Source organism: Chamaea fasciata, unplaced genomic scaffold, assembly GCF_029207755.1.
Source record: "Chamaea fasciata isolate MVZ Bird 193981 ecotype frontalis unplaced genomic scaffold, bChaFas1.0.hap1 SCAF_4, whole genome shotgun sequence".
Taxonomy (NCBI): Eukaryota; Metazoa; Chordata; class Aves; order Passeriformes; family Sylviidae; genus Chamaea; species Chamaea fasciata.
The window spans coordinates 1671643-1695582 of record NW_027094089.1 but is presented as its reverse complement, the minus strand read 5'-3'; the positions used below and the strand labels follow the sequence as shown (position 1 = coordinate 1695582).

The 23940-nt window shown below is 39.1% G+C and overlaps 1 protein-coding gene across 2 annotated transcripts in view; it reads left to right on the top strand.

The window, feature by feature from the left end:
- The window catches only part of SMARCA2 (SWI/SNF related, matrix associated, actin dependent regulator of chromatin, subfamily a, member 2), a 119696-nt gene that overhangs the window by 10195 nt on the left and 85561 nt on the right, over positions 1-23940 (top strand). For both annotated transcript variants that reach the window (XM_066180705.1, XM_066180706.1), the window contains exons 2-6: positions 3107-3367; positions 10871-10994; positions 20640-20969; positions 21809-21910; positions 23363-23612. In XM_066180705.1, coding sequence (XP_066036802.1) covers positions 3143-3367; positions 10871-10994; positions 20640-20969; positions 21809-21910; positions 23363-23612 — 1031 coding nt within the window. In that variant the 5' untranslated portion in view covers positions 3107-3142. The remainder of the gene's footprint in view (positions 1-3106; positions 3368-10870; positions 10995-20639; positions 20970-21808; positions 21911-23362; positions 23613-23940) is intronic.

Here is a 23940-nt window from a genome sequence, read left to right as displayed (position 1 = left end):
GAGGACAGAGGCAAAGAAAGCATTAAACATCTCTGCCATGTCCATGTCCCAGCTTGTGAGGTGACCGTCCTCATCCTGTAACAGCACAATGTTATTTCTCCACTGTCTTTTGCTATTAATGCATAAACCCTCTCTCTTTTTATTGTCCCCCCCGAACTGTGGCCAGTTTCAACTGCAGTGGATCTTTAGCATGACAGATTTTCTCCCTGCAGTGGTGAGCAGCATCTCTATTCCTCCCACATCACCTGACCTTGCTTTTGCTGAGCCTGCACCTTCTTTTTTTTGCCTCTACCTCCCAAAGAAGACAAGCCATCTTCTGCCTCACCTGCTTGGCTTCTGACATTTGGGAATTGCCTCCTCTTGTACCCCTAGAAGTTGGTGCTTAAAATGTGACCAGCAGTGACAGACTCCAGCACTTGTAAAAGCATTTTCCTGGGGTCCCTTACTCACTGATTCCCTGAGCAGCCTGAAGTCTGCTCTCCTCATGTCCAGAGCTGAGGTTTTGCTGGTGCTTTTTCTTCTGTCAGAGATTTTAAGCTGATTACTTTTTGGGTAGTGAGGCCAGGAGCGCCAGCAATCCCTGTGTTGCTCATGACAAGCATCAAGCTTGAATTCAAGGGGAGCATCTTTCCTAGTCAGCTTTCTGAGTACTGAACCATGAAGAGGTCATCCAGGTGTTTTAAGAATCTCCTGGACTTGATTGTGCCAGCTGTGTGGTGTCCTCCGTTAACATCTGGCTGGTTGAATTACCCTGTAAGGAGAAATTTGAAGGTGCCCCTTGGTTACTTGAGGAATTGATGTCATTGTTGTCCCTGTGTGATCTGTAGCAGCCTCTCATGACGACATCTCTTTTATTTGTTTATCCCTTAATCTTGACCCAGAGGGTTAAGGGTACTGCTATTGCCAGTTGTAACCTCCATACATTCTTGTCCCTCTGTTATGAGCAATGCTGTTTTGCCAGCTCTGCCTGTCCCTCCTGTAAGCATCCAGCATGGTGCACCAGGCACTGGACTCATACCACTGAGGTTTTTTTATGCCAGAGATGTCATATTTCTGGCACGGGGCTAAAGCTTCTCCTTGCTCCTTTCTCATGCTGTGTAGTTCATTGTAGCCTACACCCCGTGGGGCAGACTGAGTGATCTCAGTTCCTCAAGTTTTGGTGTGCCATCCCATTGTTTATCACTGGCAATCCTGATTTTATCCCTTTCTGCCTTCCAGTCTAGTTTAAAGCTCTGTTAATGAGCCCTGCTAGCTCTTGTGGTAGAACCCTTTTTCCTCTTTGTGAAAGGTACATCCCTTCAGGTATCAGTACACCAATTTTTGGATAGACCATGCCATGACAAAAAAAAAAAAAAAAAAGAATGAAAGAAAAGAAAAAAAAAAAGAAAAAAAGGGACAAATTCTGCCAATGACACCCAATTTTGGAACCATGTGACACTGGGAAGCAGCAGATTTCCCTGTGCCTTGGATCTGGTGTGCATAGCACGCCTTCAGTTCTCTTAAGAAGGGAGTCACCTGTATCAAGTACCCTTCCCTTTTAATTAACAGGGGCAGTCTTAATGAGGGTGGCAGTCTGTCTTGCCCCAGACGATTCCCCTATCCCAGAAAGGCCTTTGCCTACCTCATCAGTTGACTGTCCTGCCCATTCCAGATCGTCATACTTCTTGTAAATGGTACCAGACCTGTTTGTCATCTTCAAGTTTTCAGGAGAAAAGTGTTTTGCCTAGTGTGGCCAGTGACCACCTTCCAGGTTTTGTGTTCCAGAGACTCTGCCTTACTGCTTGGTGGGGTTCTGAGTCCACCTGCATCTTCTCTTCAGTGGAGGTTTGAGACTTAAGAGACTCTTTGAGAATAGCCTGTCAGTCTCAGTCATTCTCATGAGTACTGCACATGTTGTTCACTTAATCCTGTGGCTCCTTAACCTGGTCATTTACAATAACACATCTTCTGTGACAGGAGTGATGGTCAGCCCCAGCCTTACAGAGGGGCATTAGGCACTCCTGGCAGACTGAGTCCTGAGGAGTTACATCTACCTTTGGATAGTCTGCCTGGCTGGAAGCTTCTGACATGGCTGGTGCAGTGACTTCGGGCGGAATGAGCTCTGTGGCATGTCAAACCATACCTGAGGGAGAATATACATATATACATATATATGTAATAATATTATGCCCTTTTTCTCCAACTCCTGCGTCTGTTCACTGCCTCTGTTGGCTGCTCCCAAATGATTATAGGGGAACGCTGCCAGTGTGCCCTGGTTACATTCACTGGGACCCCATTTGAGAGAGCGGGGGCAGCCGCTGTCCTTGCTGGCTGCGCTCACGCTTAGTCAGCTGCTCTGGGGCAAGCTGCCAGCTCCAGGTGGATGTCAGCGCTCCCCTGTGGTTCCCTTGGCTACAGCCCTGCTCGCTGCAGTCCGTGGCTCCACACTGGAGCTGTTTGCCTCGGCAAGGGATGGTTGGGGGCAGTCAGGCTGTGTTCCAACCTGTCCTTGTCACTGCTGGCTCCACCCGTGCCCAGTCAGCCCCTCCAGGGCAGGCTGGTGGCTTCATGGGTGTCTCAGTGCTCTCTGGCAAATGCAAAAAAGTTCTGAAGGTAGTCTTAATAATCCTTTTATAGCTTGTTTCACTGTATTACCATGAATTTTACAAGTACAAATTTCAGGCTAGTCACAGCTTTTTAGGGAAAGATTTTTTTAACACCTAGGTTACAGAGATGCCCCACTCTCTTTCCTGTTTTTAGTGCTACTGTGCTTGGCCCACATGACACATCTGGTGATAGCAAGTTAGTTCAACTGTTGTTTCTGGTAGATGTTTCTCATAGCACGCCAGCTGCTTTGTTCTGTGAGCACTACACAAATGTCCAGAAATGGACAGAATTTTCAAGATCCTTATCTTTCTAGTAGGCTTCTAGAGGGATGATCAAGCTAATTTGCAACATTAAGGATCATGTAAACATTTTCTGCTGATGACAGCTTGCGTGTGTACGTAAACGTGTGTGTGTGTGTGTGTGTGTAATGACTGCCAGTAGATTTTATTGAATTTTTTTTCCATGCCTGTAATGTCACATAGAAATTGTGGTTTTGTTTTTGTTTTGTTTTTGTTACTAGAGCTATTCTGCTAATTGAAAAGGAGACAGAAAATAGATGTCCACGCCTACAGACCCTGGCGCCATGCCTCATCCTGGTCCTTCCCCTGGACCAGGACCTTCACCTGGACCGATTCTGGGACCTAGCCCAGGGCCAGGGCCATCTCCTGGCTCCGTTCACAGCATGATGGGGCCGAGTCCTGGTCCTCCCAGTGTCTCCCATCCAATGCCGACCATGGGGCCTACAGATTATCCACAGGAAGGCATGCATCAGATGCATAAGGTAATAGTTTATTACAAGTGAACCTTTTCTCTCTAGAGTTCTCTCCACTGATGAACGGAGCTACCTAAACTGTGCATAGACCTGCTTAACTGCTATAGCACATCACCTGCAAAGCTTCAGCTACACTCATACTTCTTTATTACTAAAGATTACTTGTGTGTCAGATTAAACACAGCTTCCTTGTGCTTAGTAGACTACTTTGAACTACAGTTAGTAGTTAGGAGCTGTTCATTTGTACACTGTACTTTTCAGTAAGACAGATGACAATAACATGAATGATAGTGTTAAAACTTTAAGAGACACCATTCTAAACACCTTTTTTCTCTTTTTCTTCTTCTTGTCTCTTTGGACATCACATATGTTTTTTTCTGGGGTGGTTTCTGATGTTGCATGAAATTGTTCTTTTTCTGAAAAAAAACCAAAAAAACAAAGCAAGCTTAATTCACCTTAGAGGATTTGTATTGCAAATTTGTTTACTCTCCCATATTGAAAATGTGGTTGAAAAACGTGGCTTTCAAGTTATTTTGTAAGGACTCCGTCTTACAAAGGAATATAAAACTATGTCACGTAGAATGTGCCAATAATTGCACTTCAGTAGTTACTGTTATACACTTAAAATTAGACTATGTATGGTTAGACTATCACTAATGTTTTTTTGCTTTGAGGAAATACTTGCCTGTGTGGAAATTCCTTTGTGAGAACAGTCTCTTTATGTACTGTCATTTTAGGTTGTATACCAGAGATTTAGAACCCAGAAAATTTTTGATTGCACTGATGTTCTACTCGGAAATACGTGGTAGCAGCTTACAGAGCCAAGATATTGAAAACATTTTGGCAGCTCTTGTTAATTCCACTCAGGGAATTGTTATATGCACATAGAGAAAAAATTACAATAAAAAACTGTTTCAAAAATACAGAAACATGTTTTAATTTTCCTCTTGAAATGGCATCTTCATTTTGACGCACTCACATGTGGTTCAGTTTCATTCATTAAAACTATATCTAATCAGTAGGGACATGACATCACTGTCTTTTACATGAAGAACCAAAATATTTTTAATAACACAAAGACTAGCTGCAGTGAAGGAGGCTGTGATCCAGCTATCCATTTGTACTGACCTGTTGTAATTTCTGAGAGTTCAGTGTGTGCTGTAACTATAACCTTTGCATTTGAATCTGGAGGTATCTGATTTAGCTGTTAGCCAGGTTAGACATTTGCAGTTGGCGTTTTTTTTTTGGTTTTGGGGTCGCTTACAGCCCAGCTTTTCAGAACTCTGTCCCCAGACTTCACAGCCAGGGTTCTAAAATCCTTCATTCCTTTCAATTTTTTCTTGTACCTGTAGAAGAAGAAAGTGGCGCCAGGAAATTTCAGTAGAATGGCTGAATGCTTCACACATTATGTTTTTAACTGCTGCATCCTGTTATATCAGGCAGTTAATCCTATATTATAATTAAATGTCATCCCACAATATTCTTTTGGAGACTTCAGAGAGTATCTCACAAGGTTCTGTGAGCCAGAGTAGAAATTTTCCCATTGAGGTGGCATTGAAATATTTAAAAAAAATATTTTGAAAAATTTTGAAAAACGGCACCACAAAGCCTGGCAAGCCAATTCAAAGATGATCATTCAGTATAGTTGTGGTTAAATTACTCGACCTTTTCTACACTTTGATTATGATAATGGAATATAGAATGTAATTTCACAAGTCTTTGTTTTAGTAGCAACAGCCTTGCTGTTTTCTTTTACATTTCCAGTTCAGAGGTTCCAACATGGCTTCAAATGTGTATAATTAAGCTAGAACGTGTGTCTGTTGAACGGATACAGGTAAAAAAAAGTTAATTTTTGGTCTAGAGGACGTTTTGGGTCTGTTTTTTGGTGCAGCTCCAGAAATAGGGATATATTGGGATAACTGTTGGAGGGGTCTAAGAAATGCTGTAGAAGGGTCCCTCTAGATTATTTTGCAAATATTACCTGAATGTTTTTCAGTGTAATGAAAAAAACTGGTCAGCCACCTGCAACTGGACCAAATAAACATTTTCTTTTTGCTTAGTGCTGTATAAAATATGTTGACTTTCAAGCCATGAAATATCATAACACTATTTTTTAAATGAAATGCAGTAAAAGTAGGGGATTGCACCAAAAGTGACCCATTTACACAGTTACTTTGTGGGGTAGCCATGTATGCAATAGCATGGAGCTCTTCTTTTAAAATCCACATACTTAAGTCAACTAACTTCATTCTGTGTTAGGTGTTTGACTAGTTTACAAATGATAATATAATGCAAAAAGCTTAAAAAAATCCAAGGATCAATCAATAGCTGAAACACTGATTGAAACAAATTTGTATAAATAAATGGTAATTCCTAACGTCTGTTCACTTAAGAACTGTTATTATGAAAGCTAAAGATTGTATATTCACTTGGTAACCAGAAGACCTTTCCACAGGAAAATTTGTTACTATTTTTCATCAGTTTTGACAGAAACAATAAATTAACTGCATTTCTTGCTAGTTTCTTGAGGACTATCAACCAAATTTCCAGGAAAATACAGGTCCAAATTTTACCAAAGTGTGTCTTGGATGCATCACAGTATTAAGGAGGAATACTTAAGAAGTCTGTCAGGGATACTGCTCAGATAACAGCCTCAGAGAGTCTTGTGAGAAAAAGTACTTGGAAGCTGAAAGATGTTAAAATAAAATATTGCTACCTTTCTTGCCCTAATCTCACTTTCCTTCTGCATCCACATGGAAACTTCTGTGGAGGCAGAATGAGGTAACATGGTTTTAGTCTGAATTTTGATGAAGCCTCTCGTACAGTCCCCCACAACAGTCCTCTCTAGACTGGGGAGAGATGACAGCCCGGAGAGACAAACGTGTCCTGGGCTGCATCCAGAGCAGTGTGGGCAGCAGGGCAGGGAGGGGATTCTGCCCCTCTGCTCTGCTCTGCTCTGCTCTGCTCTGCTCTGCTCTGCTCTGCTGAGAGCCCACCTGCAGTGCTGCATCAGCTCTGGGGTCCCAGCACAGGAAGGACATGGAACTGTTGGAGTGAGTCCATGGGAGGCTACCAAAATGATAGTGGGATGGAGGAACTCTCCTGTTAAGAAAGGCTGAGAGAATTTGGTTTGTTCAGCCTGGAGAAAAGGTGACTTTGAAGTGACCTCATTGCAGCCTTCCAATACCTGAAGGGAGGCTGCAAGGAAGGTGCGGAGAGACTTTTTACAAGGACAGACAGTGACAGGATAAGAAGGAATGGTTTCCAACTGAAAGATAGTAAGTTTGGATTAGATGCTAGGCAGAAATCCTTTCCTGTGAGGGTAGTGAGGCATTAGAACAGGTTGCCCCCAGTAGCTGTTGATTTTCCATCCGTGGAAGTGTTCAAGGCGAGTTTGGATGGGACTCAGAGCAACCTTGTCTAGAGACAAAACTGGAAGGAGTTTGGAACTTGATGATCTTTGAGGTTCCTTCCCTCTCTAGCCGTTCTGTATCTTCTGGCAGTCTTCTGTATCTTCTGTATCTTCTTATATGCTAGGTGGTCCACATGATTTTAACTGCTTAACTTTTGGTTATGACAACATTGTATCTTGTTAATTTGCAGGGTGCTCATTTGAGGGATGGATGGAGTTCTGTGAACTCTGTTTATTTTCTCTTCCATTTAATTGTAACGTGATGCATAATCACTTCTTTTGTGAATTTGTAATGGGGTGTACTGTAAATGCTGACTGTGGAGTAATTACAATGATGTTATATACTGGTATTGGTGAGTGAGATAAAATGTGAGGGAGAGAAAAAATTCTTCAGAAATACTGTAGTTTTTACTAAAAATGTTTGTTGTTCACTCAGATGTTCCATTAAAACAGAATGCAAATGGTTTCCCATTTCGGATACTATTGGCTAACAAATCTATGCACATTTGACATTCTGAGAATCAAAGTAGTTCTCTCAATGTCCTAGAAGTAACAGCACACAACATCAGCAGACACGTTCTCTGTATTATTTTTGTTTTTTGTGTCTACATTAGTGAAAAAGGAAAGGAAGTATGGCCAACCTTGAAAAATCAACAGAGAACTTAATGTAAAGTGGTGATTTAGTAATCTTTTTAAAGATTTACTGGTATCAGTGGCGAATTTCCTGCTGCAAAAACCACATTCAGACAGGTTGTTCTTCAGGGATGCGTTCAGTTATGCTGTACAGTTGTGTGGCTGTTACGTGACAACACACTGCTGTTCAGTCTGTGGGATTCTGTTGTTTCGGAGGATGTATGGTCTAAAAGAAAACCAGTTTGGTATTCTGTCTTTGATTTAAAGGCCAGAGTGCTTTTTTGCTTGATTTTTTTTAAAAAGGTGTATTAAAATAAAAAAAAAAACCTAAACCAAAAAACTAGATGCTGTAATGTCACAGTTTACCTGAAAATAGGTCAAACTGTGATGTATCTCTGAGAAGACCTTAGTTGCTAAATTCAGAGTAAAAGCACTGTAGGCAAAATGTTCTTTATGCATTAGACATTATGTAAGTCTGTAAGTCTGCCAAGTCTATAGGCATGTGCTAGCCTACGGTAGAAGTTGATCCCTCATTCTGTTTCTGGAGGCATTGTTTATTTGGCCTCTTCAGTACTTGTTTCCTTACGTATGGGGACCAATCAAAATTGTAATTTCTGCTCAAAGCTGAATATGTCTCAGCTTCCTGGTTCCCTTCTGTTCTGTCATATTAGAAGACTAAAATAAAAAAAAGCACCCCAACGTGATAGTTGTGCTTTATTGGTAGTATAGGTTACTTATCCTATTAATGTCTTTGTGGAAGATAGCTTCATTAACTTACAGAGGACTTAAGAATTTACAAGAATTACGTTGTCTGAAAGATACCCTCTGTAATTCTTAACCTGTTGCATAATTTTGAGTTATCTTCTAGCCTTGTAACTATACAGTGCTTTAGGAAAGTTTCCAAAACAACTATTCCTCAGTTCTTGTGGTCCACAGCTGTCCTCTGCTGAATTGCCTTTCTTATTGTACACATTTTTTTCATAGCCAGTTAAAGGTGCTTTTAGATGAACTACATTCTTGGAAGTAACGGTCTCTGCATACATTAGCAATTGCATAATCATTAAAACTAATTTGGGCTTCACAGAAGTTCATGCCATCTTCATCTTTTGCATTTTTGCTAGTAAAAAGTTGATTTATGAGTTTTAGTTTTCAGTTTTTTCACTGTGTAATACAGAGATGCAAATCCCTTTTCTGCTATATATTTAGTCTCTGTTCCATTAGACTTAAAGCATTTCAGTTTGCTACAGTTGTTTTTGTGTCTTGTGGTTTTTTTAATAATACTTTTTTTTTCAAAAATCTGTTCTTTTGATCAGTTCTCTCCACAGAAGCATGCCTTGAATTGAAGTTTTCTTGTATGATCACGTCACTACCTCTCTGTTCCTGTGTGATTTTTTAAAAAAATTCCCTCTACCAAAGGCTTTATCAAAACATCCTTGCTTTTCTCTTCCCTGCTGCTGTTTTCTTAACTGACAGCTCCTTTCCTCACCCTCTTTATACTGGTACTTCTGATGTATGCTTGCTGTGTGCTTTCCTATTCCCACCTGAGCTGTCTGTGTTCCCAGAGGTTTCATGGTTGACACCTGTCAGGGCAGTGAAACCCATCCCTGCAGTTATGCACACCACAAATATGTACAGCTAGAGTCCTCTGTTCTGTAAATCAGATCGGGTTACCAGCAAGGCTCCTCCTCTTGGCAGCCATGAAGATACCATGGCAGCCAGCACTTACCATGACAAAACAAGAATGCCTCCTGCTTTGCAGGTGTTTTGGTTTCTGCTGTGCTCAGCTCCTGCAGACAGTGTGAAGTGAGTGTTCTCCTCTGCTTTGGCTATCTTTGTGAGAAGGGGCAAAGAGAGAGGGAGGGATCTTCATGCCTCAGAAAAGGGCACTGGGATTTACTTGGTTAGCAGAGTGGAACTATTTTTAATGTGCCAGTCGTCTGTGTCTGCATTTCTGCTCCATACCCCAAGTTCTTGTGATCAAAAATAGCTTCCTGAGTAGTGTGTGCTTTTCTGATACAGTTTATTTTCACAAATATTTTTATGCTGTCACGACAATTAAATGATTCAGTGAAACATGAAAAGTCCATTTTATTTTTCCTTTTCTGTAACTTTCCTCCTTTTAACCCAAACTTCTGATAAGGAAAAATTATAGTGAAATCCTTCAAAAATGCTGAACAACAGCAAATTCTGTGTGTTTCAAGGTGTTTTCACTCAAATCTGATGACTGAAATGGAAAGTAGAAATTTTTTATGGAGGGTTTATGAATTGAAATGTGGAATTATTTTTTCTTTTGTAGAAAGGGTGGCCTTTGTTCAGTTCTGTTGAAATTGAGTCATGTGCAACAAATTACTCAAAAATAAGAAATGACAGTTCTGTGAGCTGATGCAGCTTCTTGCACACTCATTTAATTAACTGCCTGAATTTTCCATTGGAGTAAGTTATCTAAGTCTCTTCTTAAAAAGAATTCTCAATAAATAGATGTACATTTAGATAAAACAGACCACGAGGTCTCCATTCACAGTAGGGTTTGCAAGAACAGCATTTAGTGTGCATGCATGCATGCATGTGTTAGAGTGGGACAGAGCCTTGTATTTCTGTAGAGTGGCTAAGTAAGTGATGCCAGTGACTTCCTTCCTAATACCAAGCCTTACAGAGCCCTAACTTAGAACTTAATTATCTTAATCCCTTCCATAGTTAGGGACATAAATTTTGCTTTCATGGAAAACTTCCTTGTTTCTTAGGATATCTTTCTTCCAATGTTACTTTTCCCTTTTTTTTTACTTTCAGAGCCCTTCAGTTTTGGTTATGGAGTCTTTTTCAGTGCCCAGAATGCCTTCAGCTTGTTTTTCAGACTCCAAGCTATCTTTTCTTCACTCTGTAAAGAGAGCACTTGGCACTGTTCTGTGTTTGAAGTACCATGGGAACTATTTTTGAGGAGTGTATGAGGTGACAGGAGCTGTAGGGAGCACAAGTATTGTTTCCCTCTCCTTGACTACCTATCCTTGTTTTTGTCAGGGTAGAAGAGGTTACCTCCTGCAATGTCACCCTTGTTTTTAAAGAGAAACAATGTTTGGGGCATTCCAGTAGAGCAGTGACTGAAAGGGCAAAGTTTGGGCTAAAAATAACTCAAGCCACAGGCTCTACTTTAGTAAGTTAATGTGTGTTATTACACTACTTTGTAATATGAGGCCAAAACAGGTTATGTGTTTGTATTTGGACAGTTTGCCTCTCTGCCACTGCCAAACAGTTCATAAGGAAAAAAAAAAAGGCAAAAAGGAAACGGGCAAGCAGTCTGATAGTGTTCTTTGCTTCCCTAAATGTATGATTTCAAGGCAGAGGTTCCTGGTTGGTTTATTTTGAATGACGACTGAAAGAAGTTTTTTGTCTTCATGTATTTGTTTAGATTGAGTTAATTGTTCATATTTTTATATACTGTCTCTCTCTAAATACTTATTTTGTTTTCACAGTCTATTGATGGCTTGCATGAAAAAGGAATGGTTGAAGATGTTCACTGTGGCTCCATGAAGAGTATGCGACCTCCTCATCCTGGAATGGGTCCACCTCAGAGTCCAATGGACCAGCATAGCCAAGGTTTATCCATACTGTGCATGCTCTACGATTTTGGGGCCTCTTGTTCCAAAAAGAGTTTGTAGTTCCATGTAACAGAATTGCCAATTACTTCCTTTCAGCTTTGTTTGGAAAAGCTGAATGGGGAAAAGAGAATAACTGAATCCCTTTGCTCTCTGGAGTATCCATTAGGCATGTGTTGGAAAAAAGCTAAGGTTCCAGTCTGTGGCTGGGGCAAGTCTATCGCAAAATGCAGTTTGCATCTCTAAAGAAAAAAACCACCAACTTACTTCTTGTCTTACGTGGTTACTGAAAATGTAAATGCATTTTAATATGTTTTGTTATCATCAAGTGCTGATCAAAGTTCTTTCCAATGTTTTTTATGCCAGAAGATAGAAACTCTTTTTTACACATTGCTGCATGCCTTCTTTGTGTCCTGTGAGATTGGAACATGAAAGGGAATGCATTCTATGAGCAGCCTGGTGTTTTGGAAATTTAACTGGAAACACCTGCTAGTATTAATAATTTCAACAGCAGATAAAGTTTTCTGTGTTGCATGCCTAATTGTTTTACAACAGCACCTGAAGAATCCCAAATGATATTGGGCTCGTGGTGTTACACACTCTGTACAGATCTGTTAGGAGGTGGTCCTGAACTTCGTTGTGCTTTTCAGTGGTGTGTGGCTGGAACTAGCCTGTAACTTGCCAGCTGAATCCCAGTCTGGGACCCAGATAACAGTTTTTCTGTTAAACCTTTCAATATCAGGTGAAATAGAACTGACTTTGCAGAGACAAGTTCTTCATCAGGTAAAACTTTCTCTTTTGTTGATTTCCACAAAATGTAAGCATGAGCATCTGAGAGACAAATTTTGCTTGTCTTTGCATTTAGGGGTCTCTTCTGCTTGGGATGAAATGAACAGAGTGTTTAGTCTAAACATGAAGGTGGAACAATTCATACATTATGTACTGAAAATACAGGAGTATAGGTTACAAATGCTTCAAATACAAGTAGCTTCTTGTTTTCTTCTTTTCTGTGCAGCCTCAGGTCAGATTTCCAGGTTATTCTGCACTGTAAAAAGGTGATGGATTGTATTAATAGTAACTTTGTCAGGCTAGAGACTACAGATTCCTACTCTCTTTTTTGTGTATGCCAGCAACTGTTAGAGTGTAAATAGAGATTACTAGAGTTCTGATGTGGAGCAGACTTTTAAAAGAAGTGGTCAAAGAAATCCCCAGATGTTCTAATGTAACACAGGGTCCATGGGTGGAGACAGATGCAGGACACAGATCTCTTCAAGTCCTGGGAATCAGCCAGTAACCTCTTTATTGTTCCAAGCTCCTTTTCATTGCCAGTTTGAATTTTCTGGGCTTGGGAAGCCTATTGGTTGGGAGTCTCTGCACCTCCCAGATCTCTGGCCAGTGGTGTGTCTGCATCCAGGGCTTAGGTGGGGACACTGAGGTTTTTGTTCCCCTAAAGACTTCTAGAAAAAGCCAGGTATGCTGAATGAGGTGTTTTTTGGATCAGACTTGTTATATCCAGCTGTAAACCACCTGTATATTGCTACATTCTAATGTTCCAGATACATTTTTTGCCAACATGGAGAACTGTTTTAGCTTTCATTGCCTCTGTGTCTCCATTTTTTTTGTGTTCTTACACTTTTCCGCGAAAAAGTGGTGATGGCACTTGATGTTGTTCTGATGCCTGCTGGGCAAAGTCCCATTTACTAGACTTTCAGGTTTTTGCCATTAGTGTAAAGGTCCAGGGTAGAAAACCAGGTTCCTTGATAGCCTTTCAGCCTATTGGATATTTTCTGTCTGGTTTCCCACTACATTAGAGAAAGCAGGACACTTGAGTTTTTACAAATTTTTTGGAAATATGCGGTGTGGCAAAAGAGGGTTTACCCAGACCCACACTCATGGCAAAAGGACAGTATGACTATTCTGAGAATCCATGGAAAGATGCCTGGTAACTCTTGAAGCCCTGACAAAACTTTTGGTTGGGTATGGTAGAAACCAGGGCTTACTACAAGGTTCACTTCCTTGTAGATATCTGATAGTTGAGCTTGCAGTACACAGTTGTGTACAGTTTTTAACAGTGTAAGTGTCAAATAGAAATTACACCTCATTAGTTCTGGGTCTGGGTTTTTTCATGCCTTATTGTTTGTAGTCCTCAAGTTGAAGTTGATAAATAGCAATATTTTGCGTATCAATATTTTTGTGGGGGCATTTGAGGGAAAGTAGCTGAATAATTCCAAAACTCCAGGAAATGGACCACCCTATATTTGCCTATTAATTTGAGAGCTTAGGGGGAATGACCATGTGTCAGTAATTATTACTGTAGATAAAAAAAAAAATTGTACATCTTTCAATTCTTTGTGATGAGGTCTATAATTCAGATCATCAGGCATAGTTTTTTGGAAAAATCATAGAATCTTAGAAACAAAGTATGGTTTGGGTTGGATGAGGACCTTTAAAAATCATTCTGTCCAACCCTTTTGCAGTGAACAGGGACATGTTCAACTGAACCAGAGCCCCGTTGTTGTTCAGAGCTGTTCACTGCTCCATTGAAACTGACCCAGATATGGTGAATGTTTCCAGGAGTGGGGCATCTACCAACTGTTCTGAGCAACCTGGCCAGAGTTTTACCACCCTTATAAAAGAAAAGTGTGTCTTACATCTACTCTGAATTTATTGTCTAAAACCATTCCCCCTTGTCCTGTGACTACAGTCCTTTTTAAAAGTCTCTTTCCAGCTTTCTTTTAAGCCTTCTTCAAGTATTGAAAGGCCGCAATAAGGTCTCCCTGGAACCTTCCTTTTTTCAGGGGGAATATCCCCTACTTTCTCAGTCTGTCCACATAGGAGAGCTGGTCCATCCCTCTGGTCATCTTTGTGGCTTCCTCTGAATCCTCTCCAACGGTTCCATGTCCTTCCTGTGCTGGGATCCAGAGCTGATGCAGCACTGCAGGTGGGCTCTCAGCAGAGCAGAGCAGAGCAGAGGGGCAGAATCCCCTCCCTGGCCCTGCTGCCCACACTGCTCTGGATGCAGCCCAGGACACGTTTGTCTCTCCGGGCTGTCAGTGCCCATGGCTGGGTCACGTCCATCCCCCAGCACCCCCAAGGCCTTCTTGACAGGGCTGCTCTCAACCCCTGCATTCTGCAGTATGTACTGATGCTGGGTTTTGCCTCAACCCTTGTGCTGAACCTTGCACTTGAACTTGTGAAACCTCATGAGGTTCACATAGTCACACTTCTTGAGCTTCTTCAAGTCCTTCTGAATTGCATAAAGTCAGTCTTTAGTCTGACAAATTTATTGTTATATATTACGTTCATATGATACTATTATTTTTATATACTCGTCAAACAAGTCTGTCATTTTTTGTGGAGATCATAAACAAAACTCCTTCATTAAAATGTCAACAGGAGTGATAGAGTGTTTGTGCAGTTATCAGGGAAAAACAATCTTAGCCCATGTATGGGGCTTCTTTGCTCATTGTTAAAACTGGTAACATGATGATAGCGACAGCTTTGTCTGCCTGGTAGAGTTATCAAAGTTCTTTCATTTGTTTCTGTATGATACTGTGATTTAAGACAAAGATGTCACTAAGTAAAAATGCAATCTACATTAAATTTATTAAGGTAATAAATGACAGATTATAGACTTAACTATAACTAGAAGATGATCATCCAATTGTGGATTTTTCTGGTCTTTTAGAAGTGTGTTTTCGTTCAGTGGTGTTCAAGGTATTTGTGATCAGGAAAAAAGTTTGAAGTCAGTACAGATAAAAGTATTACATGCCACAGAAATTTTGGAGTGAATGCTCAGCTGGTTACAAAGGCTGATCAGAATCCAAGAAGAATGTGCTTATTGTTCTACCATAGAATTTAGCACAGCCAACAACAGTAGATGTCTGGGAGTAAAATATTTTGTTGTGTAGTAGTATAAACTGTATCATAAAAAGCAGTCTGTACTGCTGAGAAGAGTATGTTTGTTTTATCCTGGAGAATGTTCAGCTCCATTTTTTTAATTTATCTGATGAGAGAATTAAAAGAATACTTAATCAGTCTGCATATTCTCAGAGAGTAAAAGGGTTTGTAATAGATGGATCCTTTAAAGGAAAAAAAAAAAGAGCCAATATATTTTGGTACCTTCAAATTATTTGAATTCAGAATGTGTTACATAACTGTATCTTACTTAATGGAGATAATTAATCTTTGCAATAAAGATCACCTAAGTATTTGTAGTAAGTTTTGTGCCATACAAAAGCTGAGTCAGCACTGGATGTCTTTCTCATCTGTTCCATAGACAAAAGGCAGAAGTTTGTTTAGAGGTCAAGAGCTGCTGGTCTGTTTTGGAAAAGTTAGGTAGGCTATTGTATCTGTCATGGTCTCTTACTGACAGAAATCTACCTGTTCACAGGCTCCAAGATTCTGACAAGGTGTGGTAAGATAGAGTGGGAAACAATGTTCTTAAATTTTTTGACAATTAGCAGGGTGGGTAGTCTTCATAAAATGCTTCAGTTCGTAGAAATCTGAGTGGAGCAGTTGTGGTGAGTCCAAAGGTTGTGGTCCTATATGCAGTTTACAGTAGGAAGTGATCACAAAATAAGATTTCATTTAAATGTCAAATGTTCCAATAGCAGTCTTTCTAGTTCTTTTTAGTAATAGATATGGTTATGTAAACCAAACATACAGTTGTGAATGAGCAGGGGAAAGTTGATACAGAATTTTGGAAGTAATGATTCTTACAGCCTGTATGAAGAAGTAATTAACTATCCTTTTCTGAAGTGAATGGAGAACAAGTCAGAAACATTTGAAAGCTAAATCTGCAAGAAGTGTATCATTTTACTGTTCACTGGTTGAATGGCAATTACTGTTCTGAGATCTTTGCAATTTTTTTAACCAACAATTATTAGGTTAAGCTATGCAACTTTATTATTTAGTTTCTGGGTTTATTTTTTTTATTAGTGCTCAGTGAGATATGAGTCATGCAGAAAGAATGTTTCACTAGCTCAGACAGATCATCACATTTTTATTGCATACTGCAATAGGCTGATTTTCAGAAGTCTGACATTAATTTATGGGGGAGAATACTGTGAGTTGGTATCTTTCTCCTCAGCAGTTACTCCTTCCAGTCTTACTGCCAAATTGGAGAAAGGGTAACATTCCTGACTAGTTTTGGTGATGGATTCTCTTTTCTTGAACTTATGTACAATGATGTCCCTGTTTAGTCTTAATACCTTTATACCATTGTTTTGATGCTAATAGGGAAAATGAATGGAAAATACATTGCACCAACTTCATATTTATCTGTTTAAATAGTAAATTTACTATATGCTACTGATTTTCAATTTGGTTAGAAACTGTCTTCCAGCTCTGTGAGTGAACTGTGGAGATTGCTGCAGTGTTTATGTGCGGAGTATGAAATTTACTGTAAATTATTAAGCTCTTAAACATTTATCCAACAGATTAAAATCATGGTTAGAATTGACTTTTGAAGGGGATTGGGAAGAAATTGGAAAGACGGGCCAAATATTTATATTAAAAATATTTTTATTATAAAGACTTCATTAAAATAATTAAATGGACTGGAATAAAGAATTTATGGTTTTTTCTGGGATTTATAAAAATCAAATTAAATTTCTGTGGTACAGTAGTGGAATACAGGCCAATTTGAATTGTTTGGCTGTCTTTTCTTGCTGTTTGTAAGTAGAAACGTAAGGGCTGAAGGACTTCAGGATTCTGGGACTTGATCTGTATTAATTTTTATTAATCATGCAGTATTTGTTGAGCTGAAAAAGACACACCATTTTTTAACTTCTAGAATTCACTAATATTCTGCTACTTCACAGGCAGTGTTCACTATTCCTGCTATTCCTAAACTAGTTGCACATCCTTTTCTGAATTATTTCAGACTTTTAAAGATGAGAAAAGACGTGCTACCTTATTCCTCTGCCTGCAAGTGTTAGACCTCTCAACAATTTTATTTCTGCAGTCCTAGCTTTAAATTATTTGCACACATGACCTCTCTTTCTTTTTTACTGGTGTTAACCCTGGCCATACTGCAGAGGGGCAAATTCTACGTTTTGCTTGCTTTGGGAAAGTTTGTAGCCTCAGTCTGACATGAACACGCTTTTCACTGTGTTCCAAGACACTGTGCTCTTGTACTGTGTTTTGTGGAGATGAACTTGATTCCTTCTCTATCTTTTTTAAACTAATTTCAATGGATGTTTCAAGTGATAGTTCAATGAGTTATGCAGCTGTATTTCTTCAATCCTGTCTATATCTTCCAAATCCAAAAATTTTCTGAAAGTCACATTCTTGAGTACAAATTGAGTACAAATATACCCTTGCTGTTGGTGTTAGCATAAAGATGTGGTGCATTTGTTCCTCAGACACTTTCATTGTTTAAGATTTACTAAATTTTAGTGGCAGTTCAGAATCTCTGTTGAACATTCCAGTGTTTGGACTGCTAAAACTTCGATTCTTTCTGTATCCTTACTAGGTTTTTGAATTAATTTGTAGGTGTTCTTTCCATTTTGTTATAGCATTAAAAGTGAAGAAGAAAGTGTCTCAATTTTTAGCCCTGTGATTTTTCAGCTTTAAAACAGAAAAGAAACATGTTATTGTTTCTGTTAACTGAAGTGCAACAAAGGGCAATTAAAGCAGAAACTCTGTGCACACACTGCCCTCCAACAGTACTTGGAGAAGTGTTAGAACTAGGATTTCTTCCAATGTTAATACTGTAAAGAATATGCATTGTTTACGACGTGCTGTGTTGCATTTTTGCTGAATAAATTGATACCAAAGTGGGATTAAGTATGTTTCTGATTATGCATTCAAGTTAGGAAAGCTTGAGAAGGGTTTCTGATGCAGCCTCTTCTATGATCCATTGAAGGATTATGGAAAAGACAGTCAAGACTCTTCTCAAAGATGCACAGTAAAAGCAGAGAAGTAGTGTTTACAAATTGTGTAAGTGAAGTTCTGATGGGACTTAAGGGAAAGGAAATTCGGCATGAGAGTGATTAGGAATCACTGTCATTTGAGGTTTTCAGAACTCTGTTAAACTAGATCTGCAGAAACTGGATAAAGCTTAGAAATTACCACAGTTTTAAATTATAGACAGCCTTATTTGGCCTCTCTTTCCTGGTAGTGAGTGACTTCTATTCACTGTATTGTTCGAAACTGTAAGTTACTATTGTCCTTTTATGGTGGTCAGACTCAATTTTAGGGGATCTTCTCATGTGCATGCTTATCTGTGTTAGAGTATGTGTAATAAGATAGAGGAAAAAAGCAAGTAGTGTGAATATTCTATTAGGAGAGGCTTGTGGCTGTATTTCTTGTCACTGTCGTATGAAAGTTTTCAGAATTTAAAGGAAAATTTTCATATGGCATCATGAAATTTATGTTGTGTAAATGCCACATTTTAGCACCTGTACAAGAAGTTTGGAAGGATATTCTGCTTTCTTGACTTTGTGGGGAATTTTGTTTTCATTGTTTCTCTTGTACAAGCACGGTTTTCCATTGTTAAGAATGGTAATGCAGAGGCCTTGGAGGAAGAGAGAAAGTGTAAGTAATGAATACATATCTGGAAATATAAAAAAAAGTCTACTTCTGAAAACTCTTTGCTAAACTTAGTCACAGACTTTGCAGCTTGAACTGTCAGGACTGAAAACAAGTACTCAACATGTTATACCACTTTTGAAAACTTTTGTAGTCCAGATGCATTTCAAAATCTTAGGTCTGAAATCTATCAGTCATTAAGGAATTTCTAAATTGGACCGTATAATTTGAGGAGGGACAGAAACCACTTTACCAAAAGCAGTTCAGAAAACAATGTAATTGCAGTTAGGTGCCATTTAAAGTAAATACTGATATTTAAAAATGTAATAATGGATAAACATTGCAATAAACCCCATTTTATAGTAAAAACTAGTGATGCAGTTGTGTATTTTTGTTTTGTTGTGGTGTGATGGGAGTTTTTTTAAGCAGTGTGCTCAGCAAGAGGGATTTGTAGTTTCTTCTCTTCTCTTAAAATAATAAAGATAAAAGTAAGTTAGTGGAAGAAGATGGATAAGTGGAATAAAATTGAGCTATTTACCATACCTTTTATCACCCACAAGGGATGTATAGACAATTTTTATATTGAACAAGTATATAGCTCCAGCAGTTCTGACTTTTTAACATCTCTTTCTTCCTTTTGTTTCAATTTCTCTCCTCATTTTTTCTCTTGCACTTATTCTTGCCAAAATCATCTTCCTTTCCTGTCATCATCCTCTTCAGTTTGAGCTTGGTCTGTTTCTGTCTTGTCTGGTCTTTTCCTATCACAAATCTCCTTTTGCTCACTATACTTCTATCTCATTTTCCTTTTTTTTTAGGCGAAATGAAATCCTTTCTTCCTTTTCCTCTGTCTCATACATTTACAACCTTTATTTAAGTTGAACACAAATTTCAGTTCTTTGGCACACTGATCTTTTCACTTGTTTAAGTTCTAGTGGGCCACTTAGAGCTTCTGTCATCCCAGGAAAGTTGAGACTGCTTTGAGGTTTTACCTATGTTGCCTTCACTTAAGGGTCAATAGGAGCAGTGAAGCCAAACAGCAAGCAAAATTTCTTCTGTGATCTGTACTACGTATAGATGAAATTGATATAGTTTCACTTTAAAATGGCAGGAAAACTGGGAGAAGAGTAGATAGGGTGTCACAGAATCAATTGTGCCATGATCTTCAGAGTTATGATCTGTGACTTACAAACATGGAATATGGAAATCAACGAGAAGATTTTTAGATTTTTTCGTATTTTTGTTGGACCTTTCCAGTTTATGAGAAGATTAATTGTGTTCCACATTACCAGAGTGAAGCAAGTAAATATTTTTACCTCTTTTTCACTCTTGGTGGACAAAATCCCCAAAAACTAGCTGTATTTTGTGCTTTGTGGAGCTCAAGAAAATATGTAGTAAGTGTAATTGATATTCAGAATTAAAACCACTGTATTTTCAAGTGCTGTATTAAGATACAAGCGCTGTTCATTTCAGAACTGTGATTACTCTTGACATAGTCTTCAGAAGCTTCTTCAGAGGGTAATTTTTGTGCTTGCAGTTGGTGTTCCAAGTTGTTGAGCAGCCAGATGGCTAAAGGTATTGAACATAACTTTGTCTGGCTGAAACCTTTTATCTGTATAAATTAAAGACCAATTGTATGGATTTGAATATCATTTATTTCTACTTCTGTATGTTGGTGAGTGTTGGCAGAGACGCCCTGTAGAAGTGAATGGATCTTCCTTGAAGTGTGTACCTTGAAATAAACATAGACTATTAAGCTATAAACTGGGCAGACTTCACTGCATGTATTCCACAAAAAAACATTTTCCATAGTTCTAGTAAACAGCACTATATCCCCAGGCTTCTGTATTGTACTTCATGTTTTAGTTTGTCTTACTCCAGATATTTCAGGTAATTTTTATATTTAGGAATTATTGGATTAAATAAGTGTTGTTCTTCTCACAGAAAAGCTCCCAAGGCTATCTTGATATTGCACTTTTTTCTTTGCAGAAAATGCTACAGCTGTCCTGATCTGAGAGTGACGCTTCTATACTTTATGTACTGTTAAAAAATTGGATGAAATTCAGGTTTAACTAGCAGAGTAGTAAGGTTATAATTCTTCTGCCTGTTTTAGGTTATATGTCTCCACACCCATCTCCACTAGGAGCACCAGAGCATGTGTCCAGTCCGATGTCTGGAGGAGGTCCAACACCACCTCAGATGACTCCCAGTCAGCCAGGACCCATTATAGCAGGAGACCCACAAGTTATGAATCAGCCAAACAGAGGGCCTTCCCCTTTCAGCCCTGCACAGCTGCATCAGCTGCGGGCTCAGATTCTGGCATACAAAATGCTGGCTAGAGGTCAACCCTTACCAGAGAACCTCCAGCTTGCTGTCCAGGGTAAGAGGACCCTGCCTGGCATTCAGCAGCAGCAGCCTCCCAGTGCCTTCAACAGACAGTCTGGTAAGTGAATCTTTCCTAAGAGTCATTGCTCAGGTAATGCTCCAAGTTCTACCTGTGATAGGTTAAGAAATGGATGCTGTGCAGGGCTGTAATTTGGGACTGTATCAAGCCTGAGCAAGTGCATAAAACACATCTGTTATTAAGAGGATATTGTCAAAACACAATACTAATAACTGAAATAGAACTTGCTTCTCTGTGCAGTGCTATGTCTGTCCTGATATGCTTGATAGTTTTTGAATGTTAATTGTAGTTTACTGATAGCAATTCCCCTTGCTTTTCTTACGGTGAATTTTCTGTCTCCTGTTGCTATGCAGGAAAGTAGATAACTAATCTGGATCGAGTTGACAGATTATTTAGGTTGTTGAAAATAAACCATGTATAGTGTGCTGTTAAGTGCAAAACACAGGGAAAAGGAAATGTGCTTACTTTTTTCTCACAATGATAATAGATGTAGCCAGCACATTTTGGTCCTCAGGAAACTGTTATATTAAACACCCTGCACCTGTTAAGTTTCTGAGCACTTCCATTACTGAGTTTGCCTTAGAATTGAGGGTTAGGATGATCCTGTGTTCTTAGGTTTTAATAATGTCACTGTTCACTTCGTTTTGGTGGATATGGCTTTGCTAGCAAATAAGTTGGGTTTTTTCATGAAATGTGATTTTAGGTATATGTATTTACCTTCATTAGCTATATGTATTAACAGTAAAAAACATTTAAATCCTTACTTAGTGAGGAAAAGTTCTACTTGCCTGAATGGATAGCATGCTAGAAAACAATGATTTTTGAATCTGGGAAATGCTTTGTATTTTAGCACATTTTTTTCCTCTGTCAAATTGCAGGTATTGGATTACATGGAATGAGTGCTACTGCAGCTGCACCAGGGTCTGCACCGGGGATACCTGGACATACAACTGCCATTACTCCTAAAACTTGGACTGAAGGTATAGTGGGAAAACGATGTGGGGGAAAAGTAAAAAAGGAAAGGTAAAAAGCTGTGGAGGAAAAATAGTGTAACCTTTACTGTGTCTAAGATTTTAATCATGGAGAGTCTAACCTTTTATTCGTTTGGAAAAGACCCATGTGGAATTACTGCAGTTTTTAGACAGATTAAACATGAAATGCCTTTTTGCAATCAGAATGAAATGTGTAAATTTTCTGAGGGACTATCATAAAACTTCATACATTTTGTTCTGAGCAAGCTTAATTGCAGCAAGCTTGTCTTTCACCCTTGCTACTATAAACAAAAGTTTTCAAATCATGGTAGAATTACACTGTTTTGTTATTTTGGAATCAAATTGCTTTAAAGGATCAGAGCAGTCTTTGAGATCAAATGAACACTGTAACTTCTTTCCCCCATGTGTTCAGATTTATTTGTCATTCATTATGCAGTCTTTCAACTTTCTGGGTTCCCTGAGAACTGAGGTTGCACAGAGGGTTTTGATGGGCTTGCTTTTTTTCTTTTTATAAACTGAAATGCAGTGTTGCTAAATACAGAATCTACAGCTTGTGCTCAAGTTCCTTTTCAGGAGTTTGATGCAGATGTGTGAATGACAAATGGTGATCTCTGTAGCTTCCAGGATGTTGGTTTTGAATCAAGGTTGATTACAAGACTGCAGGTGTACTTTAGCTGTTTTCCCTAGCTTAAGTGTCTTCCATTACTGAAGTCACTTCTGTGGCTCTTCAGACAATTAAGTGCCATCTTTGTTTTAACAATGTCTGTTGTTGGTGAATTCTTGAACATCTGAATGCATGAGTAACTTGTCATAAAGAAATACTGAAGTCTGTGACCCTTAGTGACTGTAAATGACAGGTACTATTTTCATGTTAACTGAGGTGTTGCTTTTCAAGGTGATTAGAATAATTGAGTTCCTGATATTTGAAATAAATACAATTAATGGGAGATCATAGTGGAAAAAAAAGCTATTTTTATCTGGCAGGTATTTCTAAATACAGTTGTAAAAATTTTCATATGGTTTTTAAGTTCTGATAGAGGCCTAAAATCTGACCTAGTTCTGCTTGTTGTCAGGTTGTGGTTAGGTGCTTTCTTCTAATTGGTGCAAGGATAGTGAACAGGAGGCAGAATGAGGTTTTGCATTTGCAGAAAGTCAGTTCTACAGTTGTTTTATTTCTTGTAACACTAGAATTAAAAGTCCACAGGAATAGTAAAAGAAATGGCATTCATCATAAAGTTTCATACGTTTTGTTTTTCTTTCAGCCATTTCTTGCAGTGTGTGGCATTCTTTCATGTTAGTTTGTCTGTTCCAAAAAACAGAGTGTAGTCTCAGTGTGCCTTTTCTGGTGATTTTGAATGTTTACCTTACCTTCATGTCTCGTCTTCAGAAAACCATCTTGATTTTCTTCCTGCTTTATGAACCATACTATTTATGTTCCAGGCCAAGCCCCAGATATGAGTGTCTCCAATGCCCAACAGAAGCTTCCAGCACCAGCTCCTAGTGGGAGGCCTTCTCCAGCTCCTGCTGCTGCCCAACCTGCTGCCACCTTGCCTGGGCCTTCTGTACCACAGCCCCCACCTGGACAACCTTCACCCATTGTGCAGCTGCAGCAAAAGCAGAACCGCATCAGCCCCATACAGAAGCCACAGGGGCTGGATCCTGTTGAAATACTCCAAGAACGTGAATATAGGTAAAAGCAAACAAGATTAAAAGGATTCTTGTTTTTCACATCCTTAGCTGGAGCTTCTTGCAGTCAGCTACTGTAGTGGGCATAGTGTAAACAAAGTTTCCAGAGAAAGGCTGTATTACCAAGAAGTACACAAATATCAAACCAAACAATTATTTAATTCTACCCCAAATTATGAACTAGTAAAGCATCACTGGAAACCATTTATGTTTAAAATAGGCTCAAGGGCCTTTTCTGACTTAGTATATTACTTGGATCCTACAAACATTGAGAGTTAGGAAGTCAAAATCCTTGTAGTTTACAGAGAAACCAATTTAGTGCATACGGTTTT